General features: G+C 43.1%; 1 protein-coding gene across 1 annotated transcript in view; it reads left to right on the forward strand.

The window, feature by feature from the left end:
- The first annotated feature begins 232 nt into the window (after positions 1 to 232).
- Positions 233 to 27,053, forward strand: part of hecw2a (HECT, C2 and WW domain containing E3 ubiquitin protein ligase 2a) — a 39,951-nt gene continuing 13,130 nt past the window's right edge. Inside the window, exons 1-24 of the mRNA XM_069663156.1 lie at positions 233 to 719; positions 6,128 to 6,235; positions 6,382 to 6,476; positions 7,059 to 7,125; positions 8,263 to 8,432; positions 8,522 to 8,661; positions 9,440 to 9,540; positions 9,642 to 10,510; positions 12,209 to 12,509; positions 12,655 to 12,747; positions 14,148 to 14,298; positions 14,653 to 14,759; positions 14,970 to 15,094; positions 16,078 to 16,263; positions 16,498 to 16,632; positions 17,152 to 17,251; positions 17,334 to 17,430; positions 17,637 to 17,720; positions 19,595 to 19,677; positions 20,031 to 20,151; positions 21,769 to 21,882; positions 22,404 to 22,556; positions 24,101 to 24,199; positions 25,658 to 25,787. Of these exons, the coding sequence (XP_069519257.1) occupies positions 341 to 719; positions 6,128 to 6,235; positions 6,382 to 6,476; positions 7,059 to 7,125; positions 8,263 to 8,432; positions 8,522 to 8,661; positions 9,440 to 9,540; positions 9,642 to 10,510; positions 12,209 to 12,509; positions 12,655 to 12,747; positions 14,148 to 14,298; positions 14,653 to 14,759; positions 14,970 to 15,094; positions 16,078 to 16,263; positions 16,498 to 16,632; positions 17,152 to 17,251; positions 17,334 to 17,430; positions 17,637 to 17,720; positions 19,595 to 19,677; positions 20,031 to 20,151; positions 21,769 to 21,882; positions 22,404 to 22,556; positions 24,101 to 24,199; positions 25,658 to 25,787 (4,008 nt within the window). The 5' untranslated portion in view covers positions 233 to 340. The remainder of the gene's footprint in view (positions 720 to 6,127; positions 6,236 to 6,381; positions 6,477 to 7,058; positions 7,126 to 8,262; positions 8,433 to 8,521; positions 8,662 to 9,439; positions 9,541 to 9,641; positions 10,511 to 12,208; positions 12,510 to 12,654; positions 12,748 to 14,147; positions 14,299 to 14,652; positions 14,760 to 14,969; positions 15,095 to 16,077; positions 16,264 to 16,497; positions 16,633 to 17,151; positions 17,252 to 17,333; positions 17,431 to 17,636; positions 17,721 to 19,594; positions 19,678 to 20,030; positions 20,152 to 21,768; positions 21,883 to 22,403; positions 22,557 to 24,100; positions 24,200 to 25,657; positions 25,788 to 27,053) is intronic.

Consider the following 27,053-nt stretch of genomic DNA (forward strand, 5'->3'; position numbering starts at 1 on the left):
TATTGCTTTTGTTGTGTGGGAGCAGATTTGTACCTTACAGTTCTCTCTCTCTTCTCTTTCCACATCTTTAGGTTCCCATTGCCTTTGGATAACATGGGAGAAGATTGGTCAAATCTATTGGGATGTGAGGCCCAAAAAGGCAGATAAAAGGGGATCAACACATCATTTCTAAGATGTTTCTAGTTATCAAACGTGCTCTTCTAACATGAGGATTTCAGCTGAGTCAGCGCAGAGACATCCCTTCAACGACGAGCCCAATTTATAAGAAGCTCCAGCTCCTCACCGCCTCTTTTTGGGCCTTCTCAGCAGCTTGTGGTTGTCGCCCGTTTACCCGTTCACAATGCGACCTTCCCTCGCCACAGCAGTCCTACCCCCCAGGACCCGGTCCCACAACCCACCCAACCTTGCAGTCGGGGGTCGTGAACACCTGTCAGCTCCACGAAGGCGCAGCCCTCACCTCCGGCACACCCTCAGTCCGGAAAACCTTCGAACACTAGCGGAGCGGGGTGGGGCGGCTGTCGATACCGTCTCTGTTGTCAGCAGTCCCATCGGCCTTCCACGGGCGAACAGCGACACGGATCTGGTGACCTCACAGAGCCGGTCCTCGCTTACGGCGTCCACTTTGGAGTACACGCTGAACCGCGGCCAGAACCTCGTCATATCCTGGGATATCAAAGAGGAAGTGGATGCTACCGACTGGATCGGGCTGTACCACATTGGTGAGATGCTTTAACTCTTTTGGGTTAGATCAAAACTCAAGTCATTCAAGACGTTTTTTACTTTTACAAGTCAAGATGAAAGTTTAAGTTGTAAGCTGAGCGTCCAAAATGACACAGCACTGTAGCAGTTTTCTGTCAAAGCAAGTTCAGGGTAACTGAATAAGTCCATGCACAGGCCTAAGAATAAGTATGCAGGGTGTGTGGCTGTAAGGCCGTTTCATTATTAATGTTCTTGGATTTTAACAGGTCAGAACTCAAGTCTCAAATGAAGTCCCCGACAGCAACTGCTGTAACATGAATTTTGCAGGTTCACTGCATGTCACAAATTCAGACATGCAATGTCGTAGTTGCCTATCAATAGTAGTATTGTCATATAACAATATATATTTAATCATCACAGCACATCAAGTGCCAGTTTAGCTCAGCGGTTAAATTGCTCGTCCTATATACCGAGGCTACAGTCCTCAATGCAGCGGCTCCGGGTATGACTCCCATACTCGGTCCTTTGCCGCTTGTCATCCCCACTCTCTCTTCCCCTGTTTCCAACACTGTCCACTGTCCTCTCTTAAAAAAAGGTATAAAGGACCAAAAAAAATCACAGTCACAACAATTGCTGTGTTTGTGTGGCAAAAGATCTCTGTGAAAGCTGAGAAAACTCCATCCTGTCGTACATGCTAAAAGCTTAAGTGGACATTAAGTAGTCAAACTACTGTTATGAAGGTTAGGGAATGTTTTTAATAGCAAACAATACTTCTTTATACTTAATACTAAAAGTTTTTACCTGCTTGGCTTGTCATGCGAGGAATAGCACATAAGTAATTAATAACATTAAACCTGTTCCAATCTCAGCTGTAGTCTGACAACGCTACAGCCTCTGGGGACAACAGTGAACATGTTGGCCAGCGTTCAGCGATAAACGACTTCCAGTCAAGACTTCCTTTTCCGTGCGCTGCATTGTTTACAGTCCAGTTAGCAACTTGAGAAGGACTGGTTGGGTCAGATCAAAAGTGATTCTACATTCTACATTTTATAGAATCTGTAATTAGAGATTAAACCTGTTCTATTCAATTGTCCTTCGAAGCAATGAAATCGATCAAAGTCCCTGAAACTGAAGCAGCTAAATGAAATGTAATCTTTAGACTTTTATTTATACCTGTGATTTTGATCCTGAAGTTTCTCATTTTGGTCGACAGAGCTCTAAATCAGCTGTGATAAAGGGCCACCATTTCACCATGTTCTGTCATTACTGTTAAAGTGGTAATCTCAAAGATTTCAGTTTCGTTCTCTTTGGCGATCAATGGTAATTGCGGGAGCACACTTCCCAGATATCCACACAGTGCTGCATGTGTGACGTCCACGGTTGGCTCTGGTTGTAACTCTTGATTTTCCTGGCTGATGGTTGCTTTCCTTTTCAGACTGTTTGCTTCATCTGAGCGTCGAGTTTGTTTCTTTTTCTGTGGATTTTCACTTCTTTTTGAAGTTGTATCTGTAGTCATCCATCTTTTCTTTGTTTGTTCAGCCATAGTAGATTACTGTTTACTCGCAACACTTGCAGAGACCGGAAAAGCAGCCGCTTAGCTCCGCCTACCCTCTCTGGCAGACCAACCACTGCTGGCTGATGGAAAACGCGTCACTAACTGGGCGCCGCTTGTGATTTTTTCCGTCAAAGTCGCCACAGACACCCAGTCTGTAATACTGCAAATGCAAAGGCTTTCATCAGTGGGCCATAGGCTCGATCACCATTGTGTTACCTCATTTATTTACATGAAAATCTTCTTTAAGGGTTACCCCAGTGATTTACAGCAGTATCTCACTTCTACAACTCAAAGAATCTCAAATTATTACAAGAGAAGAGACATCTTAACTTTGAGCCCTGAAAAACTACCGAGAGCATAATTACATTCGACCTTCCCTGACTGGTAAACATCCATGTCTTTAAACTCCACACCCTCAGTTTATAATGCAAGTTTTGAATAAAAAATGTTTAGTCTCCAAGCTCAAACCGAGATAACCATGATGACATCATCACTTCCTCAGACGGAGCTCCTCTGGAGGAAGCTGAATCCCAATAAGATGACCTTTATGTGTAAATCCTTGTAGTGCACTGAATGCCTTTAAAGTGACACGAGAAGAGAGTCTGAAGCTTTTTATATATGCTAACAAATTCATCATTAAGCTTTGTTAAGATCTTGAAGGATTCACCTGCTGTAGGAACGTTACAAATATACATGTTGGCTTATATCACCGACTGTTATGGGCCTATCACAGATATAATACTATACTACTATAATACTATAATGCTCGACTGTAGTGTTAGTGTTAGTTACGTCTCCTCTCGCTGTTCTACTCTGCTACTTGGGAACAGAACGCTGCAGGAGTTGGATCTGTCAACAGAGCTGTCAATCATGAGGTCACACCCCCTTTTATAGCATCAAATAACTAATTAAAAGTTAACTTGACAAAATGAAAGAAAACATGTTTGAGAAAAATGTATTTAACGTGTATTTTTATTTTATAGTTTGACCCATGTCCCATCTGTTAACATGGAGGAGGCGGGCTTTATGACCTGTACTTCAGCCAGTCAGCAGGGGGCGATAGAGAGGGTTTGGCTTCACTTTTGGGAGCTGTCATGTTGGCCATCTTATTATACAGTCTATGGTTTCATCACATGGTTTGTCCAGCTGATCAACAATACTTAAACTGCCTCAAAAAAATCCATCTGTTGGCCTGTAGTTTTTAGTGGATACATCTTTTGTCAAATCACAGCAACACACTCAATAATTCCTGACAGAGAGACATCTTTGAGTCACAGAAGCTAGTGGAACAGCCGCTGACAGAGAGGTAACTTCATGTGTGTGCAGAAGAACATGGACTCTAAAGATGATTAACATCAGATCCGCTGGTTGATCGCTATCGCTCCTGTATTACTTTTCACCACGTTGGACAGATCCGCCTCACAGTTTGAGCCTGATAGCCTCCTTCAGCTCACAGGTCAATGTGCTCCCCCTGTCAAATTCCTGTCTCTAAGCAGGATTGGCAATACCTTATTGGAGACCACCACATTCTCCTCGGAGCCGAGCACGCTTTGTGATGTTGTGTATGTTATTGTACACCGAGGCAGAGCTGCTACATGTTGAGTCAACAGCTCCTGTTGCAGTATTGACTCAGAGTTGGAAGCTGCTACAAAGGACTCTACCTGGCTACTCTCAGCTCCAATAATAAAACACCTGGATCAGCAGGAAAGCTTTAAGGACAGGCAGGGTCAAGACAGGTTTCTGAAGACGTTCAGCAACACTGAACTTAACACAAAAGGAAACATGGAGTAGATTCATTAATTAGTCGATAGAGAGGAGATTCATCTCAGAATATTTGTATAATCGATTAACAAGTGTGAAGATTTGGAGCTCTATTTGTGTTATTTATGAAATCTTTGAGCTGATGTTGGACAACAGAAGCAATTTTAATGTGTGATGTGTTACACAGAAAAAAAACACTGCAACTTTCATTGTAACTTTTAAAAAAAGCTGCTTTGAAATCATGGCCACAACTTCCTGGAGGGACTGATTTACAAATCTAAACAAAAAAAAACTCTACAGGTCCATCTCCCTCCTTATCTCTTTGTGTTGACTAAAACCTGCAGATGTGTCGCATTTCCACTGGTTTCGAAATACATGTTTAAAACATGAAAACGTTCTTGTGGTTTTTTAACCTCATAACCAGTGTTGATCCAGTCTGACACAATTTACATGAAGTGATCACCAGAGATGTGGACTTGAGACTTGGTGACTTGGACTCAATATGACTTGAGACTTGACTTGACTTGAGGCATGATGACTCGGATAAGTTTGAATGTTAGCTGTTAAATATCAAATGATAAAATTCAATGTTGTCAAGTTTCTGTCTAACAAGTATGTACGCAGCGCAAACTGTGAATCATGATTGGACGACTCAAAAAGCTCCCCGGTATGTGATTGTCATGACTGGATGACTGGCTGACATCAAAGCCCCCAAAGAGAAGCCTCATCAGTCGTACTCGTTACTACTCAATACTGTCTCAGAGCAGACCATCATCATGGCTGCGTCTGTGCCAAGATAATACAGATACAATACATTGTCATACTTTTTGAACAGGTTTTATAAATTGGCCAATAATATCATTATTAGACGGGCTGCTAACACCTTGTGTTTTCTCTTTATAAAGACCGGATACTACAGGTCAGAGTGCTGGATCTTGGGCGGAAAAAAGTGACTCGACTCGGGACTTGACTCACCTTAACTAAGGACTCGACCTGACATAACCTGTGACTTGACTTGACTTGACTTGACTTGACTTGACTTGACCAAGAAAAAATGACTCGAGACTTGCTTGAGACTTGGACCAAATGATTTGAGACTTACTTGGGACTTGAGCAAAGATGACTTGGTCTCAACACTGCCTCTCACTGAGCTGTAGGTTTTCCCAGTCACAATGATTACATGATATTATACGGTGAAGCAGAAACTGAATTGTCTCTTTACACCAGATAATAACGTCTAATTCAGTGTCATTGGGAGGAAAATTGCCACCAGTGAGCTGTTCAGCATGATGCATTGTGTTAGTAATGGATAATGGATTTCTGGAAACAATGGATGTCTTTGACTTCAGGAGGTCACACGAACCTGCAGTAAAGGAGACAGCAGTGTATTCTGGACACCAGACGCCGTTGTGTTATAAAAACTTAGTTCACGATTGTCTGAACTTGTTTTAAAGTGATTAGTTGTGTTTCTGCCGCCCTCCAGGATGTAACTGGCCTGGTGTGTCGACTTCATTGTCTTAACCTTTCCCTCGTAGGTTAAAATGCTGTTTAGGAGAAAGAGATAGCGTAGACTGCCGGTGCCGGTCGGGGCGTCAGGTCACTTCTTATTGATCATAAGGCCGCCAGGACTTCATTACCTGCTCTGGGGTCTTAAATCCCAGAGGGGCTACCGCTTTCCTTGACTAAGCAGACATTCAATGATAAGCAACTCGCCCTCCCCTTCAAACATACACACACAGCACACACACACACTCCTCGCTCCCGGTCAGCTGAGTTTGGAGCTTCATTAATCTGTGTGCGAAAGTGCTACGTACAGCGGAATTCCCCCTCCCTGTTTTTAACTCAGAGGAAGTTTGCCGTTTGTCCTTCTGGTTAGAGGTTACACAGAGGCTATTTTAAGAACGGAATTCACTGATTAAAGGCAAACTTTTGTTTTGAAAGACGGAGTCCGCAGACTAAACATACTGAAAGACAGCAGATGCAGTTTTTCATAGCGTGAGCCGGATCCAGAACTGAAACACTTGTCCTCTGTTGTTTAATTTAACATTCTTTGTTTTGAATTTAGGAGGAATGTCACAACACACACTCACTAATGTTGCTCCTCTTCTGCAGATGAAACCAATCCATCCAATGTGTGGGACTGTAAGAACAGAGGGGTGAATGGCACCCAGAAGGGTCAGATCGTTTGGAGGCTGGAGCCCGGGCCTTATTTTATGGAGCGTAAGTTCACAGAAGAAGTCACACTTGAGAAAGTTTCACTCCCGCTAGTTAACATATTAAATATTCAAACTTCTCCACAGACTTCATGCAGCTTTAGTTTAGTGTCTAACAATAGACTCCAGTAATCTTTACTGCTTCCTCTGCAGCTGAGACGAAGATCTGCTTCAAGTACTACCACGGAGTGAGCGGAGCGCTGAGAGCCACGACCCCCTGCATCACCGTGAAGAACCCTGCAGTCCTGGTCCGTGTGTGTGTGTGTGTGTGTGAATCAGTTTGAGGTTTAGACAATCAAGTGTCAGGTTTGCCCTATCATGTGTTAAAAAATAGGCAAATAGGGGCAAAGACTACATGAAAGAGTTATAAATAGTTTGGGGATTTTTTGGCTTGTTGACAATGTTGATGACAGCGTGGTTGATTTTCACACTAGTGGTTGTTTTTCAGCGCCCAGCTAACACTGTGTTGTTGACTGATTCTGAATGCACAAACAAGCAGCGCCAAATTTACCCATTCAAGTAACTCCAAGCTGATATTTGATCTGAAATTAATAGAAAAACAATGGCTGCCTGCCGGGCTGGACATCTATCTGAAAACTGTATTATTAGTATTCTATAGAGACGTGCAAAGTACACATGATTTGTAAATAATACAGCCCTCAGGGTAAGACAAGGCCTGCTCCCTGTCAGGGTTCCAGTCCGCTGTAGCAACCTGCTTATAGTACATTATGCCATACGTACATTTAAAAGGACAACAGGTGTGTTAGCACATGTCCCTGGAACATGGCTTTGTCTTGTTGTTCTCATGTTCTCATGATGTTCTCATACAGGTGGAGGGGGTGGCAGAACAGGTGGGCGTTGAACACCCACGAAAACTCATCAGCTTCACTTTGACAGGTGAGTTCAGAGGTTTACATGTCGGACAACACAGCTATTAAGATTACTTTTATCATTCTTATTCAAGTAACAAATCAATTCAAATCTGTACGTTGAGTCAATGACTTCATAAAATACGTTTAAAACCTTTTAAAAACCAGACTTTTGGTTTTTAGTTGAATGATGCATTTCTTTCTTCATGTTTGATTTACTGTCGTTGGTGGAAAGCTGCAGTAAATTTAAAAAGCTTCTCAGGAAAATCAGAGGTCTTGGAATTTAAAGAGAAACATTTTATGGGAATTTGATGTTTGAATCTCTCTTCAATTTCAATAAAAGATTATCTTATCCTATTAGTTTTCTGTACAAAATGACCATGTAATTAAGCTTACAGAAAAATAACAGTACGTACCTGTACAATTTGTCTTTAATTATCCATTGCATCAACTACAGGAAATACCAAGTTACCATTAATCAAGAAGAAAACAGTTGTGCATCGTTATGAAGGTCGTTGACAAATGTGACGGCGGATCCAGAATTTTGTAAGCCTATTGGTTACCCTTAGGGGACGGGCCTTTCTGTGTGGAGTCTGCATGTTCTCCCCGTACATGCGCGGGTTCCGTCCGGGTACTTCGGCTCACAAAGACATGCCCGTTAGGTGACTCTAAAATTGCCTATAAGTGTGAGTGTGAACGTGCAAGGTTGTTGTCTCAATGTGTCAGCCCTGTGATTGACTGGCGACCACTCCAGGTGTAACCCCGCCTCTCGCCTCTGTGATAGGCTCCAGCCCCCCTGCTACCTGAACAGGATAAGCGGTATAGATGATGGATGGTTCCCCTGATTAGAGAGATCTGACACCAACATTGTATGAATTCGTACAAACTTGCATACTAGAATACTATAAACTTGAGATAGTAAACATAGTAAACATCATAACTCTATCAATCATAACCCCAACTGACGAACCCATTTACTATCGTCTGACAAGGATTTTAACCAGATAACTGAGATAAGATATCCAAGCCTAGACTTCCTAATCTGCCTGCTGGTTCATTGTAAACAGTCCGACTAGCAATTTGAGATGCAAGACGAGTACGAGTAAAGAGACGATACTTTCTGCAATGCCGTCTCAAGCCTGCTGACACTGATGCTTTGTTGCAGATCTGCGCGCCACCGGCCTGAAGAAGGGCATGTTTTTCAATCCTGACCCCTACCTGAAGATGTCCATCCACCCGGGCAAGAGGAGCGTCTTCCCCATCTTCAGCCACCACGGGCAGGAACGACGCTCAGCCATCATCGCTAACACCACCAACCCCGTCTGGCATGGAGAGGTGACGTCGAGGCTTTCACACATTCTCATTCTCACACATACAACATGTACAACTCAGAGAGTATTGACTGCTTCTGTCCCTCTCTGCAGAAATACACGTTCGTCGCTCTAATGACGGACATCCTGTACATCGAGGTGAAGGACAAGTTCGCAAAAAGTCGACCGATCATCAAACGCTTTCTGGGTCAGCTCACGATCCCTGTGCAGCGGCTTATTGAAAAAATACCTGGGTAGGTGAACAACATAAAGACACACACACACACACACAGAATTACACACAAACAGAAGATACTCCATAAATACTCTACAGCCAGCTGCTGTGTTATTTCAGTCAGAAGGACAGGAGGACATCTTTCATGACTTTATTATTTAATTACCCGGGTCCTTCCTTTTTTGGTGTCCAAATGGGCCGCAATCGCTGCAACGTAATCCTTGCAACATTATGCAAAGGATCTCCACAAAGATAGACCTTTTTATTGAGGCAACAGGCTTTCTTTCCTTTACCAGAAACAGCATCTACATCGCTTTCTTCAAAGCTGCCAGACCCCATTAAACTTACTTTAATCTAAGAGTGTCTTTACGTGTCTTTTAAGGGTTAGTTCAAATCAAACTCAACACAGTAACAAACAAACTTACCTGTCGAGGCAGCACGTTCTGCAAGGTAAAATTAATAGTTTTGGCTGATCGCTGGGGTCAGCCCTACACATGGGTCTCTATGTGACTGACTGACTGACTGACTAAGTGACTTCAGAGCCGTAGAGAGAGAGAGTTCCGACTTCGCAATGGCGGATCATATTGGACCTCCAGTGACGCGACTCTCTGTTCTGTACGGCTCTGGATACTTTGTTCATGGAGTAGGCGGGGCTGCTCGTCCGCTGCTCGTCCGCTGTCCTCACCTACGTCCGCATCGCACACGTGCTTTCAAACATAAGGACAGTGCTTGTAACACATTGCCCACAAAAGCGCAAATGTCTGATGATCTGTTTTTCTCTTTGTTTTTCTGTCCAGAGTCCAGCCTGTGAGTTTCTCCCTGTGCCGCCGCCTGCCCACTGAACACGTTAGCGGCCACTTACAGTTCAAAGTGGAGCTCACCTCCACCGGGCCTGATGGTAAGGCAGCCTTTAAATTGCTTTTGCCACTATTTCTACCTCTATTATCTTTAAACTCGCCTTTCTTATAATGGAAATACAACCTGCTTCTCCTCCTCTAGGCGCCTCTCCTGATTCTATCATTGGCATGTCGTCCTTGAACGGAGCTCCAGGGACTCCATCCGATGATGAGGACCTGCCCCATCATCTTCCAGGAGTAAATATTGCAGGAGTGGTCTCTGCAGGTCCGTCTCCTACCGGCTCCCAGGGCTCGCAGAGTATGTGGGAAGGAGGCGCAACAGCCTGTCTGGAGAAGGACTTGCCCTTTATTGGAGCTGAGGCGAGATATGTGGATGCTGACAGCCTGTCTGGCCACGAGATGCTCCAGAGGTCACTCATTGAGGGCCTGGATGCTATAGAGGCCCCCAAAGGTCCTGGGGAAAGACCCCTGGGTGCTGCCTCGCCTAAACTGCGCTCGAGCTTCCCCACACACACCAGGCTCAGCGCCATGTTGCACATCGATTCAGACGAGGACGAGGACAGGTCCGGGGCCAATGACATCACGCCCGTGTCGCTGTCACCGCTGCTGATGAATGGAGAGCCTCCGGACATCCCCGATGAAGATGACCCATTTCCTGAGCTCCTGCAGCAGCCGGAGCAGCTGGAGACCTCAGTGCTGGAGGAGGAGCCGGGGGGTGCAGGATGTGCGACAGGTGACCTGCCCCCTGACGCAGAGATGGCCTTAGAGATGGGGGCAGGTGTGGACTTGGACGACGGGTTGGAGCCAGACGTCTTCTCCGAAGTGGATGAGACTCCTTTCACAGAGGCAGTGTCCCATAATGCTTTGCTAGAGGGTGGAGATGTGCCTGAGGAAGGAAGAGGGGCAGGCGAGGACCCCTCCTCAGAGATTGACACCTGCTCCATGGCAACCGCACAGCAGACTGTCGCCTCATCATCAGAGAGCTGCCCAATCACGCTGACGACTGCTGTGGTGAGTTCATTCAGGTTTTCCTCTTTGGGCTGAAACTGAGATTTCACTTCTGATTAAAACATAATTTAATAAAAATTTTAAAAATAACATCTGAATATTATGAAAATATCCAGTACAATATCTTTAGCATGAAACTCAATTTACAATTATAAAAGTACGAGTACGGCTGCTTTTTCTGCTCTCTGCAAGTGTTGCGAGTAAACAGTAATCTATTATGGCTGAACAAACAAAGAACAGATGGATGACTACAGATACAACTTCAAAAATAAGTGAAAATCCAAAGAAAAAGAAACAAACTCGACGCTCAGATGAAGCAAACAGTCTGAAAAGGAAAGCGACTGTCAGCCAGGAAAATCAAGAGTTACAACCGGAGCCAACCGTGGACGTCACACATGCAGCACTGTCTGGATATCTGGGAAGTGTGCTCCTGTAATTACCGTTTATCACCACAGGTGCCGCCAAAGAGAACGAAACTGAGATCTTCTAGATTACAACTTTAACAACAACTTTAAGTCTGAAAACTCAGAAATCTCAATTTACAATGATAAAAGAAGAAAAGCAGTGCATTATCACATTCGAGAAACGAGACACAGCTTATCTTTGACATTTGTTTAGTAAAGAAATTAAAACAAAGTTAAGAAAGTAAAGAAAATATTCAGGGATAAATTGTGTAATAATCGAGTAGTTGAATGTGTTTACTGAATGTGCACACTGTGAATGTGTCAGGACTACGCAGTTTATTGTGTATTGCAAAAGCTTTGCGTTCATTAAGGTCTTAGATTTTAAGTTATCAGATAATTCATCCTTCATTTCAGATGATTGTCAACACCTGTGACACCAGACGTTCTAAACTGTAATCTGCAGATTATTGTATTTGTGTGAATTACAGTCTGATCCGTGTTCTGGGAGGTCTAATGTGTAAAATCTTTTCATTAAAAGCAAAGAAAACCAAGGCACCTGCAAAATCATCTGTAATTATAATCACTGTTTTATAATGAGCATGATAGTAAACATCATCTACTCAGTAAGCTCTAAGTCTGTCTGCATTCTGCTGATTTATCCTAATAATAATCTGCTTTTGTCAGATATTATCGAACCATCTTTATCTTCTTTATCTGTGAGTGAATGTGCAGCTACACTCTGCTGTGAGTGTCATTACTGTCCCCACAGTGCACACACTGTACTGAGCTGCAGACTCCTCTGGGTCCTAGCCCCGGCCGGATTCATGTGACACACTGCACCATAATACATAATTCAATACAAGCTGTTAGATGCATAGTTTTGCACTTAGTTAGCTGGAGATAATTTTGCAGATCATCTGACTTGGATTGCACCAATAGAAATCCAGGACCAGAGCGTGAGTGTGAACCAGTGATCTGTATGTTCTCTGAGAGTTTCTTTGTAGCTGTTGCGCCTACGCACCAGTGAATATTTGCATCTTCTCCAACTTTTCTCAACTTTCTTTTGTTGCCGTGGTGATGGAGGCCGATGCTGCCTCATGTTGTGAGCTGCCATTTGGACCGACTTCCTGTTATTCACAGATATTTTGTAGCTGTAGGTGTGAAAGCCATGCATATCAAAGTTTATGTGATTCACCGACTTCAGTATGCAACCCTGTCAACGTTCTACCTACCTTCCATCTAAAATGATTATCAATTTGTCTATTGTTTTCGCTTCTTATTTATATTTATTTTGTAGGAAGCGGAGGAGGGCGCAGAGACGGCCATAGATCCAGGGGGAGATGTAGTTTCGAGCACCCCGCCAACCAATCAAGCTGTAGACGATGAAGGTGGTGGGCAAGTCTCGGCCACCGAGGCTGGAGGAGAAGCTCCGTCAGCCAGCGAGCCCGAGCAGGCGGAGGAGATCAGCGTTAGGCGGCTGAGCATGCAGGCTTCCGGGGGTGTGGCTGAAGAACAGGAAGGGGTGGAGACAAAGCCACAGGAGGAGGCGGGCTCTGCAGATTCAGAGCAAGTGACCACGGAAACAGACGGAGAAGAAGGTTCTGAGCTTTATACCACTCAATTTGTGTTCTGGGTTTGGGTCTCGGTTGCTCTAAAGTAAACTGTACAATTCAAACAGTGTTTTAATATTCCTGCCACAGTAAAAGAAATTCCCCTTGTGGTTTGTTTGTGTTTTGTGCTCAGGTGCTCATGTCAACGGCCATCCTGTGCGTTCGCTTCCTTCTGTGCGTCATGACATCCACCGATACCAACGTGTGGACGAGCCTCTACCTCCCAGTGAGTGTGTGTCTGCATGCACCGTATTGTCTAATGTATCACAGCCTGCGTGTAGCTATGTGTCTGTGTGTCAATTTGTTTCTCGTCATGTTAGTGACATGTCAATCACAAGGAAGACGCAACCTAAAGCATTGTCTGCTTTATCGTCTGTTTTACTCTAAGTGTGACCATCATTTACATAACGAACATCAAGCTGTATTAAAGAAGTCAAAAAATCAAAGGTTGTATAGAAGTAAACTCCTGTTTGCAACCGGTGGCGACCCCCCTGCTGGCCATTAGAAAGAGTGCAGGTTTAAGGCAGACGTTCATGTTTCTCACAGGATAAATAAAGATAGGGTTGTGATTCTCTGAAATGTTGTTAGATGATGTTATATAAAAAAATACTGACAGTTGACACACAAACACACTCAACTAACATAGTTAATATTGTAAACATTAAACCTGCCAAACAGAAGCCTCCTCCCACAGTCCAAAGACGTGCTGGTTAGGTTCACTGGTGACTCTAAATTGTGAAAGGTTGTCTGTCTCTGTGTGTCAGCCCTGTGATTGAATGGCAATCAGTCTGGGGTGGACTCCGCCTCCACTGACAGCTGGGATTGGCTCCAGCCCCTGAAACCTGAACAGGATAAACGGTATAGATGATGGATAGATGTAAGCACACATTTGGCTCAGCTCACAAAAAGCTGTAAAGAATTTGGAAATTAGAATTCTAATTATGGTAAAATAATTAAATGTAAAATAATAAGATAATTATAAACATTATAAACAGCAATTTCTGGAGGACTGAAGAAGAAGAAGAATACTTTATTAATCCCAGAGGGCAAATTCAATCTTTTCACATGCTACACACACAAAGGCCCAAAATATAGACTTGCACAACCATGAACCTTTGTGGGGGCGCCTTCGGTGCTCAAGGGTACCTCGATGGAGTCCAGGAAAGGAACTGGCAACTCTCCAGCTTGAACCAGGACTTGAACCAGCCACCCTCTGGTTCCCAAGCCAAGTCCCTGCAGACTGAGCTACTGCCTACCCCAAAGGCAGTATACTGCTGGTATCTGAAGGCATAGTGAAGCCAGTACACTGCTGGTACCATGTCTCATTACAGCTGGGGATGTGTCCACTTTAAATGTACAATCTTGATTCCAGATGCAGGCTTTGTGTGAAATTTAAATTAAACTGAATTCAGTGAGTGCTACATGTGCACAATGACAAATGTTTTTTAGTTTGTCTTTTAAGTAGCAATGATTGCATGATCTTTACAAAGCATCCCAACCTTTCTGGAATCCTGGTGATATTTAAAGTGATCATCTGTCATTAATTGTTTCCAGATTTATTTTTACGGTTAAGTTCCTCTGAGGCATTAAACACCTACTGTGCATCAATTATTCATTTCCTCTCAGACTGGGAGGCTCGCATCGACAGCCACGGCAGGATCTTCTTTGTGGATCACGTGAACAGAACCACCACGTGGCAGCGTCCCACCGGACCTCCTGCCCCGCAGGGCCTGACCCGCTCCAACTCCATTCAGCAGATGGAGCAACTCAACCGCAGGTGTGATTCCTAAGAGAGTAATCTATACAATTCATCATGTTTGTTTCTCAGTGGTAAATACCTTTGTTCAGACATATAGGCAGAATATAAACTCTCTTTAAGCTTTAAACAGAGCAGACAACAAGATGTCCTCTCACTCACCTACTCTGTGTGTTGTGGATTCTCTGGGTTTCTCTGTGATGCTTTTTATCTTCAGATTGTTTTAACAAAAGTACCTTTGAATAAACAAGGCAGATTTCAGTGGGGAGACTGGCGGCTTTGTATTTATCTGTCAAAGTTCAAAGTTGTATTCAAAGGACTACATGGAAAATGATCCTTTCACTTCAGGACCTTTACCTTTACTCTTGATCGCAGGTATCAGAGCATCAGGAGAACCATAACCAACAGTGATCGGTCAGATGAGGCCCCGCCTGACCTGCTTCCTGAGCCAGAGAGTGAACTGATGCCTCACTCCATTTCTGGTGACACTCATTATAATATTATGAAAAACAGAAATAGAAAGATTACAGGTTTCATTCACCAGAGCTCTGTTTTCATTTGCTCAATTACATGACTCATCTCTGGGAAATAATGAATCTCTTTAAATATTACTAGGCCATAGATCTGATGAGGGTGTTTTATACAGAAAGGGACTCTTCGTCTTTGAATAGTCTGTGTTGATGTTTTTGCAGAATACCGACGAGAAAGTGCAGTCGCTCACTCCAGCGGTCGCTCGCGGCTCTCCCTGCTGCTGCAGTCACCCAGCGCCAAGTTCCTGTGCAGCCCGGACTTCTTCACCGTGCTGCATTCTAACCCTGTCAGTCTCACACACCTCACCCCTCTTTTTAAGACTGTACTCCTTTTACACTGATTTGTCTGTAACATGCTGTACTCCTAAACTCAGAAACAGATACTTTTATCTTGGGATGCACAATGTTATCGGCATGTTATCGGTATCTGCAGATAATGGCTTGAAAATGACATATCGGCATCAGCAGATAGGTCATTTTTCTGTTGATATTTTCAGCCGATAAAACAACGCTTTAATTCTGCCTAAATGCTCGATGATTCCCGAAAAAAAGCTACAACAATGCTACGACAATGCTACGACATTAACTCAGCCAATGAATAGAAATTAAACAACTTTCACAGCTCTTAACTAACTAACAGCTCACGTTCTGGCCATTTTACAGGACTTAACAACATAAAACACGCGGAAAATTAACTCCCGGCCACAGCCGACGCTAACAGAGTGTAACATAAACATCAGTGCAAAACCAACTTACATATTCATGGACGCACAGACGGTAAAAAGAGTCTGTCGGCGATCACTGATGTCTCCATAGTAGGTGCAGTAAACAAGTCCGGGCATGTCTCCCTCACCGCCACGTTTCGGGCTGCTTTCAGGTACGCTCAGAAACGTGAGTGATCAGACACATGACCTTTTTTACAACGCCTCTTCTGTCAAGCGTGCAGAAGGGTGCAAGATGTCTGCTTCATGGCAGTTTTTGGCCACTACAATAAGAGTAGGTATGATATCAATTCCGCTACAGGATATTCTCTGCATTAGGAGGAAAAAAACATGTGCCTCATATCGGTATTGAAATCAGCAATCAAAAGGGTTGGAAAATATCGGCATATCGGATATCGGCAAAAAACCTAATATCGTGCATCCCTACTTTTATACACGAAAGCAATTTAATGGATCCAGCACTTGCATTAGAAAACTGATCCACACTTGGTTGAATGTTGTTCTCTGTCCCTCTGTGATGACCCCTCCTCTTTGCCCTCTCCGCTCAGAGTGCCTACCGCATGTTTACGAGCAACACCTGCCTGAAGCACATGATCAGTAAGGTGCGTCGGGACGCTCACTACTTCGAGCGCTACCAGCACAACCGTGACCTCGTCACCTTCCTCAACATGTTCTCCAACAAGCAGCTGGAGCTTCCTCGGGGCTGGGAGATGAAGCACGACCATACTGGGAAGGTGTGTGTTTGGTGTGTGTGTGTGTGAGTGCTAATCTTTGACCTTTGACCCGGGATTATCCCCAACACTGAATTTTGTGTGTATCCAGTTATTTTAATCTCTGCTTACCTGTTTTTAGAGCTACTTTTTTATAATCCTTTCTGTCAGTGTGCTGCATGTGAAAGTGTGTTTGTGTGTACATACAGTGAAGTTTCATTTATGCATCACTGTGACTATTTTCATCTCAATCCTCAGCCCTTCTTCGTGGATCACAACTGTCGCTCTACGACCTTCATCGACCCCCGGCTGCCCCTCCAGAGTTCTCGCTCCACCGGGCTGCTGGCCCACCGCCAGCACCTGAGCCGCCAGCGCAGCCACAGCGCTGGGGAGGTGAGAGCCTAGCCCCCACTGCACCACTTGTCACCCGGAGTCAACTTAAAGCTAGCAGAGACACTGCAATGTTTATAGAGGCCAGTGAGTTTCTGCACAGTGAGCACAGGCAGAGAAGTTACCCTGCTAGTCTCTGCAGTGGAGCCATCGAGCAAAAGCATCAGAGCAACTTGAAATGAAAGTCAGGCATCAGAAGGAAGTGGGACATTAAATGGAGTCAATTTTATCATATTTATATCTCACACAATCCTTTAGTGCAATGAAACCTCACCTAATTTCAAGATAAGGACAGCAAGAGTAGTTGCCTTTCCCTTAGTCTCTGTAGAGGTCCTACTGCTTTCTTTATGTGTGGTTTGGTTAAAAGCTGTGCAGTCTGGAGGTGATCCATAGATCGTTAGTTTAGGCAAGTAAAAGGTTGAGTTTCCGACTAAGAGTTTAGGCCACATGCTGGTGACCGGCCTTTGGATGTGTCTCAGAACTAGGCTGCGACATGAACTGTAGTGCTTATTTTTGTCCCAGGTCGTGGACGACTCTCGGCAAACCAACCCGCCCGTCATGCCCCGCCCCTCCAGCACCTTCAGCGGCTCCAGAAGTCAGTACCAGGACGTGGTTCCCGTGGGTAAGTCAGACAGAATCCAGTGAACACATTCACAGAAACAGCTCTACATCCTCTACATAATGCACCTTCCTCTTCTCTCCAGCCTACAATGACAAGATAGTGGCCTTTCTGCGGCAACCCAACATCGTTGAGATCCTGCAGGAAAGGCAACCTGAGCTCGCCAGGAACCACTCGCTCAAGTACGCCTCTCTGTTTCTTCTCCTGTCCTCCTTCTGTGTTTCATCACCTCCGCTTTTCTTTCCCTCTCTCTCTTCCTTCCCAGCCGTCCTCCATTATCATCATCATCATCATCATCAGTCATCCCGAACACACAGTTAACCTTTAATCCTAATGGATTGTGTCAGTTTACCCCCTGACGTGTGTGTGTGTGTGTGTGTGTGTGCAGGGAGAAGGTGCAGTTTATTCGCACTGAGGGAGTCAACGGGCTGGCTCGTCTCTCCAGCGATGCTGACCTCGTCATGCTGCTGAGGTGAGGCCTGTGTGTGTGTGTGTGTGTGTGTGTGTGTGTGTGGTCACTTGTTGAAATTTAACCAATTTTTCCACCTTTTCTTTTTTGAGAAACCCCGTTTATTTCCTGTTTTATCCACCTATGAAAGCGTTATGCTGTTCTAAGATATATTTATTTCAAAAAATATTTTTAATTTGCTGTTTGATTGATAAAGATAAATATAATAAAAATTTCCATTTTAAGTTTCCATTTGTTTTATTGCTGTTTGTACGGAGAACTATGAAATACTGTTTTTATGTTTATATGTACAGAAGCCCGAAGCGGACATCCATACATTTTATTTATTTAGTTTTCCCGTGATAACGAGCAATTTCCAGTTGTTTTCTCAACTTATTTATTTCGTTATCTCGAGATAACAAAGCTGCACCACCGTAGCGTCGCATGATCATAACTCGTATCCACAGAGTTGCGAAAGCACAAAACACACATAGAAACAAACATAGCTTAACTTACCTCATTAGTGTGGGTGATGGCAGCATGTCCTGCTCTGTAATATCACAGTCAGTGACCAGCTTGTTGCTTGGTTTTCTGGATCAGGCTTTCTCAAACTTTTTGGGGCCAGGGACCCCTTACAGGGGAGAGATGCTTACTCCCATTTGCACTCTTAGATGCCAATGGAAATATTTGTACTGTAAAACCTAAATACTTCAGACCTGTTTGAAAGCGATAAACAGAAAAACATTTAACTTTGAATCATTATAATACCACTTTTTATGGCATTTTATACTGATTGCTTGTGGACTCAACTTGACAGCATTTGACAGATTGACAGTCATATCAGTTTCTATTGGTCCAAAGCTAACGTGGGTGGGTGGGAGTAATGGACACCATATGCTTGTTTAATTGGAGCAAATGGTCCTCATCTGTTGACATGCAGTTTTTAATGATACAGCACAATATTAACATTTATTATTGATTTATTTGAATTATTTCGCAGACCCCCAGGCTATGGTTCGCGGACCCCCAGAGGTCCTAGGACCCCACTTTGAGAGCCACTGTTCTAGATCGTCAGAAAATTACCGTTATCACGAGGAAACAAGCATTGTTATATCAAGATAACGAGACAAATATGTCGAGATCTCGAGAAAACAGCTGAAATTACTCGTTATCACGGGAAGCCGAGTAAATTAAATGTATGGATGCATGCCCGCTTATGGCTTCTGTAAATATGAATGATGCACAAAGATATCATGAGCTGTTTAAAAATGAAATATTTAGATGAACTGGTTTATTGGAGAATACCTGGGAGAACAATGTTCTTTATCAGGCTACACTGAAGTTATGAAGTTATAGTGTTGTGTTTGTTTTTGTCTTCATACAATTTATTTAAAATATACTAAGTTTTTTCAAAATATTATTGAGGTTTGGTATGAATCTCGGTTCGGACGTAGTGGGCTTTTCTGTGTGGAGTTTGCATGTTCTCCCCATGCATGCGTGGGTTCCCTCCAGGTACTCTGGCTTCCTCCCACAGTCCAAAGACATGCTCGTTAAGTTCATTGGTGACTCTAAATTGCCCGTAGGTGTGAGTGTGAGCGTGAAAGGTCGTCTGTCTCTTTGTGTCAGCCCTGTGATTGACTGCCGATCAGTCCAGAGTGTACCCCCCCTCTCGCCCGATGACAGCTGGGATAAGCTCCAGCCCCCCTGCAACCTGAACATGATAACAGTATAGACAATGGATGGATAATCTATTACCAGACGGCGTAAGATGTATGTTTCTGTAATAGTGGTTTCCTGTACTCTCATGTGGGACGGGCCAGATGTCGTGATTACTCCAGTCTTACATGCCTGTTCCTTTCTGACTGTGTTCTGTGTGTGCATCTCTCTCATGACTCCAGCTTATTTGAAGAGGAGGTGATGTCATATGTGCCGCCATTACTTCACCCCAGTTACTGCCTCTCGTCTCCTCAGAGCTCCCCTGGTAAGTCTCAGTCTCACTCTGCGTCTGTTTCAGCTTTATTGGTATGATTCATCTTTTTTCACCTTTATTAAACTCTTTATTAGATTTCACACCTTCCACCTTGAGATTTGGTTTATATTGTTTTATTTAAAGAATTTATTAAAAGATTGTTCCTTTATACAGAACATGGGCTGATTTCAGTGTAACATAGAATCTTCCATACATAGGACATACTTTAAATGTTCAGTTATATCCCTTATGAGCCCCAGCCCACACCCTCGACATACTGTGCAGACACTCTGTTGTGCCTCATGCCTGACTTTCATTGTCTCTCTGTCTCCCCGTGCTCTTCCTCTCTCTCATTTGTATCTCAGGCACCCAGCGAGCCAACGCCCGCGCTCCTGCTCCCTATAAACGAGATTTTGAGGCTAAACTGAGGAATTTCTATCGAAAGCTGGAGACCAAGGGTTATGGGCAGGGACCAGGAAAAGTCAAGTAGGTTAAAATACAACTGCAACTTAACCAGATGTCTGTGTTGATGTCTGATTTATAGAAACAGTGATAACGCCTAAAGCAACTTTATGAAGTAACTTGCGTTTACATACACGGGCTGTGCATTCACAACATTTCGCCATCAACTGAAGTCTCAATTAGCCGTCAAATATCCTCAGATTATCTGGTGTCAGTTTGTTCACCCTCAGGTAAAAGCCTTTCTGCTATTTAAAACGTTTTTTGGAATTAGGAGAGACAATCATAAACTCTGGTTGTGTTTAAACATGCTGAACAGCAAAAACAAGGAGCTGTGAAGCTTTTTTGCATCCTGCAAATTGTGTTTATTTATCCCCCGTCATACAGTCATCGCAGTATTGAATGATGTTATCGCACATTGCATATTTTCCTCATATAGTGCAGGCCTAGAATCAAGTTGTCTGATGTTAAAACTCCACATCTACTTTGTATTACTAGCAGGAGTAACCTCATTGATCCCTGCAGGATTTCGCATTTTGTTTTCTGTGATTGTTGCGGCCTAGAATGCATGATTTCATGGCAACTTTTAAAAAAAGTTGCAACGAAGGTTGTGACTTTAAAAGGCTTTTTTTTTCTATCTAAAACATTACACATCCACTGTGAGCGACTGGGACAAATCCTCCAATATAAAGCCGTTGATTGGTTGAATGAGCTGTTTGTCTCCTGACATCACTTCTGGACGATTTCTGTGTCAGGATGCCAAAGAAAATGTGTAAAAACTGAGAGGCGCTAAAGTCAATAGCCATGAGATGCTAATTTGTCACTGTGCATGCTCATTCAATGCTATCAATATGTGCAAGGGAAGATCTTGTTATTTAATACATTTATGTTGTTCTACTCTTTATGTTGGCTGCTGCTGCAACAGGCCTATAAAACAATGGATAAGAGAACAGGATTACTATCTCACTGTACAATGACTATGTCCATCAAATTCAATCAATCAAACTTTATTTGTATGGCCCCAAATCATAACCAAAGTTATCTCAAGACACTTTACAAAAAGAGCAGGTCTAGATCGTACTCTTTGTTATGTTATTTAGAGAGAGGCCTGACATGAATCCACCATGAGCAGCACTTAGCAACATTTGGCAACAGTGGCAGAAAAACTTCCTTTTAACAGGCAGAAACCTCGACTCGTCCTGAACAGCCATCTGCCTCGATCGGAGGGGCTGAAAAGTGGGATAGAGAGAGATGCAGGATAGAGACAGGCAAACAGAGACAGAAACAACAACATATGCTCTGGTTACAACAACTACATAGCAACTATTTGAGATCAGCAATGACAGAAACATCAGTAACAAGTAAATAAAACAGTAAAAGATGCTCTCAGATTGACGCGTGCGGGGAAACAAGATGATTGGTCAAATTTGCAGAAAAGTTGCAACAATTGGTTGAATTTGCGTAAATTCGTGGGAGGGCTACTTTGCAACTTCCTGGAGGGACTGTAAGTTTCAAAGGGACAGTCAATAAGTAAACTATTAACACCAAACTAGAACAAATTAAAACATTCAAATTAAACCCATATTTAACAACAGGTCTATTAGTTCTGGATTTATGTGTGTTTTTTTTTCTGTGTGCTCGCAGGCTCATCATACGCAGGGACCACCTCCTGGAGGACGCCTTCAACCAGATCATGTGCTACTCGCGCAAAGATCTGCAGAGGAGTAAACTTTACGTCAGCTTTGTGGGCGAGGACGGGTGAGAGAGACGCATTTCAATCCCACTTCATTTTCTTATCATTCTTCTGACAGCGTGAGTGTGAAATGTGTGGATTTTGTAACTGTAATTGATTCAGCAGAGTTTCACTGAACATTCGCTCTTATCTAAAGTTTGAAAAAGAACAATTACACCCACATCTGATAACATCCAGGCAGCTGGAACGAGTGGGTGGGAAAAGGACTACTTCAGAGACATCGCTAAACATCAATAGGAAGAGTTACTGCAAACAAATAATATCACTTCAGAGATGATTGGCATGAACGATAATGAGTTTATTCTTTATTATCAGTTCATTGTATCATGCTTCTTAGTTGCAAATTCACAATGAAAGTGTGGGCGTTTCTTTTCTGAAGTTACAACCAGTTCAGTTGTGTACACCAAGATCTAATAGGTGCCTTCTGTGATTGCACAGTAGCTGCAGAAGAACGATACCATTCACTTAATCACTACTGACATGTATACAAACAGCATATATGTATTATACCGTGTGATTATTGCAGGCTGGACTACAGTGGACCTTCCAGAGAGTTCTTCTTCCTGGTGTCTAGAGAACTGTTCAACCCGTACTACGGCCTGTTTGAATATTCAGCCAACGACACGTACACGGTCCAGATCAGCCCCATGTCCGCCTTTGTAGACAACCACCATGAATGGTGAGGCTCCCATGTACTTATGTATATACTGTACATAATGCCACTGTGTATCTCTGTCTCTCTGTCTGTCTGCGTAAAGTCTGTCTGTTGTTGTGCTCATGGTGTCTGCTCTGACTGCTGGGTGCTGATCCCAAAATAGAAGTCATTTGCGGGGTGCTGTGTGGAAATTGGGATCTGCTGTACGTCGCTCACCACTTCATTTTGACACAGATGGATTAACAGATGTGTAGATGGATGGATGAATGGATAGATTGGAATGGAGATGACAGGACAGTACAGAGGGAGTGGTTGATGAATGGATGGATGGGTGGATGGTAGAAGGATGGACAAATTGGTGGATGAATCAATGAAACAAAGATAGGAAGTAAGGCTGGATGGACAGAATAGATGGATGAGTTGATTTATCATAGATGGATCGGTGGATAGATAGGTAAATGGATGGATAGATTGTTGAATGGATGATAGATAGATAGATAGATGACGGCTAGGGCTCAGTGGTAGAGTCAGTTGTCTTTTAATCTTTGAAGGTCGGTGGTTCGATCCCCAAGTCTACGTGTTTAAGTGTCCTTGGGCAACACACTGAACCTCAAACTGTTCCGTCGGCTTTGTTGTGTGGATGTGATTGACAATTGGGCACTTTACAGAGCAGCCTTTGCCATCAGTGTATGAATGTGTGTGTGAACACAACATGTAGTGTAAAAGCAGCTTTAAATGGTTGCAATACTAGAAAAGCACTACAATAGTAAAGTCCATCTACCAAAGACAGATAGATAGATGGATAGATGGATGGAGGGATGGACAGGTGGGTGGATGGTTGCCTGGTTGCCTGGATGGATGGATTGTGTAACTGATGATTAGATGGGCAGATAAGAAGAAGAGGCTGGATGAAGAAACAGCAACATGAACATGAAGTCTTTGTTGGTTTGTTTGTCAGGCTGTTCAAACCTTGTGATGTTTGTCAAACTGAAGAATATAAATTCTGAACTTTTGTCCCTGCAGAGACAAAAACGTCCCAATAAGACTGGACGGAGACGAGATAAGACTTCTACTGTCCTTTATTGCCCCTGGGGTGACATTTATCATGAACCTGTGATCACTTAATATAATACACAACAAACAAAAATGTTAATGAGCCGAGTCAAAATGACTAATTACATTGAACAGAACAAAGAGGATATGAAAGATATGAAAGGTTGGTGCCAGATCGGTTACTAAGTTGCACAGCTCCTTCTCCTCCGTGCTGTTGTTCTGACTCAGTGCTTCGTCCCCGCAGTGAATCTTGGGGGATTTAATTTATTGTCATGAACAATGTCACCATCTGGTGCATCCTCGGCTGGAAAGTCAACTTCAAATTTTGCTTAAGCCTGTTAAATACCACATGAAAGTAGTACAAAAAGGCCAACTTACCTCCATAATGTTTATGCATCTGCAGAGAAAAGGATTTATTTGCCTGGTTATGCTGTTTCGTGATACAAAGTGATACCCTCCATCTGGTACCCAAAGCAGCTACCTGTGTTCACCTGTATGTTCTGCTCTGTGTCTAGGTTTCGCTTCAGTGGGCGTATCCTGGGCCTGGCTCTCGTCCATCAGTACTTGCTGGATGCCTTCTTTACTCGACCCTTCTACAAGGGGCTTCTTCGCATGTAAGTCCCTCACCCTGCTTCCCCCCTGACTTTACCATCCTGCGGGGATACAGTACAACCAATCAGCTCCCCCTCACTAACTTTATAAGAGCGTGCTGAGAATATGAGTGTTTCAGTCAGAGCCTCTCAGCCGGCAGCTGGCTGGGTTTCCTATCAGGGGGAGCTGCATCCTTATTAATAGCTTTGTCCAAACAACCTAAAAGCGTGCCAGAAGTCTGCAGTAAGGACAGAATATTTATGTAATAATAAGGATTCATACCTCCTCAGCAACATAGATCTCTTCTACACTCCACCATTATTGTGCAGACGAGAGTTTATACATTGAAAATAGAAATATATTCCAAGGATAAATCACATATTTGGTTTCTAAAGACATGAGTTATGATAGGGAAATCTTCTAGTATTAAAGTTATCCAGGTGACTGTACATCCATACTTTAGGATACTGATTCACCAAAATGTCGCTTACTGAAAGCTTAACTATATTTCGTACACTATTCTTCCTATTTATATCAAAAGGGATGCACCATTATATCTGAATTTCATCAATATTGAACAATAAAGGCTTTAACATAAATACTGACGTCAGCCCACAAGATGGTACTTAAAATACGCTCCAAAAAGATCCACTTTAGCCTCCCTAAATATGAACCAATGCATGATGGGAGCACTGTTCAGAAAACATCAACAGATCAACATCATAAGGAGCTAAGAGAGTCAAATTTATTAAATACTGCTCATACATTTACATAACTAAGGCTCATAATCACTGACGTTGTCCTCTATACAACTTGTACAGATAACTGAAAACTTAAACGATGGCATTTCTAAGTAGCAAACTTACTTTGAAAATAACTACGTTTGGCATTCACAGCTAAAACATGAAGCGACAATGCTCAAGCCTTTTAATAAGGGAATGACATGAAGCAACCACTATCTTCTGAGTGGCCAGCTCTCCAATCCCGCTGTGACGTCACAAAGTGCAGTGTGTAGAAAAAACTGTGTGAACCTGGCGTTCACAGCAGCCTGCAGACTGAGCTGAGAAGCCTGAGGATTACTCCAACATACTTTTACCTACAGATGTGAAACTTCACTCACATTTAGTCTTATCATCCAACATTCTTGCATTATAAAATGTGAAACAGCGTAATACCCCCTCTTTAAATATCCTGTAAGTGTGTTTTGCCTTCTTTTCAGTAAGTGTCCTTATAAGGGACCTGGTACATCTCAAAGGGTTTAACCTGATACATAATAAATGTAAGCGAACATATTTTCCTGCCATGCATCACTCTGCGTGTTATATTTTACTACCTTGAGCTCTCTCAAGCTGTTATACATGGGGTAACTAACCTTTAACCTCCCCTCCTACAATCAGCCATGCTTTATGAGCAGGGCAATCCATCAATACCTTGTTGACCCCTCTGTAAGCTCCGTGTCACCTCTGCCTGCGCTCCTGCAGCCCGTGTGACCTGAGTGACCTGGAGTTCCTGGACGAGGAGTTCCACCAGAGCCTGCAGTGGATGAAGGACAACGACATCGAAGACATGCTGGATCTCACCTTCACCGTCAATGAGGAGGTCTTCGGACAGGTGTGTGCAGGTTGAATCAGATGCTTTTGTTACATTTTTGGCTGCAGCCTGGGACAATTCATCTGCACTGATCGTTTAAACAGTGGGCTGTATTTTTAATATATATTTTTGTGTTGGTGTTATTCCATATGATTGCTTCAGTGTGCAGCTGCAACATAATCTTTGCGGGTAAATATGCAAATCAAAATCAGTCACCAACAGTTCTTGTTTTTTCTGACAAGCTCATGTTATAATTGTGTCTAACATTGAGGCAGGGATTCCTACAGAGAGAGACCTGTTTGTTCAGGTAGGATTCCTTTTTTTAACCAAAAAACAGCTGTTACATTTCTCTCGTTAAAGCCTCCAGACTCCATTGAAAAATACAGTAATTTTACACAGGACAGCACAGGAGTTGCTGCTCTACCTCTGCCAGGATCAGTTGGTTTGCATTATTGCATAAGTATGATGTTTTTAAAGTGATAACGTCGAATTTCTCAGTTTCATTCTATTTGGCGGCATCTAATGGAAATAAAAGGCAGTTGCAGACGCATACAGCCCAGATAACCAGACGTCTACGGTTGGCTCCCTTTGATGTAACTCTTGACGGTCGCTTTCCCTTTCAGACTGTTTGCCTTCATTTGAGCGTCGAGTTTGTTTCCTTTTCTTTTGATTTTCACTTGTTTTTGAAGTTGTATCTGTAGTCATCCATCATTCAGCCATAGTAGATTACTGTTTATTTGCAACACTTGCAGAGAGCGGAAAAGCAGCCGCTTAGCTCCGCCTACCCTCTCTGGCAGACCAACCACTGCTGGCTGATGGAAAACGCGTCACTAACTGGGCACCGCTTGTGATTTTTTTCATTAATACTGCAAATGCAATGCAAGGCTTTTAACAGTTTATTTTGAAATAGTTATTTGGAGCCAACTAAATATTTCTTACTCAGATCATCATCACAGATGAAGGAAGCAGAAGTCCAATAACTCCTGTGTGCTGCAAGATAAAATTACTGTTTTTGTCTGGTTGCTTTAAGAAAGAGATTAAACACCAGTTTTTATTTTAACTAAAAAGGTCTTTATCTTTACGGATCCTTTCACTTATCAGATCTTACAATAACAATCTGAGCATGTCTGTGGCAAAAGCAAGCACCGTCAGTAAACATACTTTCATTGGGTCCGATTGCCCCCATGGATTACGTTGCAACCATTTTTGACTCAGTGCTGAGGCAATCTACGAGAAAACTTCCAAACGTTTTGTACCGATATTAATTCAAACCCCAAAATAATTTTT

Source organism: Semicossyphus pulcher, unplaced genomic scaffold (assembly GCF_022749685.1).
Source record: "Semicossyphus pulcher isolate SPU_LCO1_2020_fin unplaced genomic scaffold, fSemPul1.0.p SCAF_15, whole genome shotgun sequence".
Lineage (NCBI taxonomy): Eukaryota > Metazoa > Chordata > Actinopteri > Labriformes > Labridae > Semicossyphus > Semicossyphus pulcher.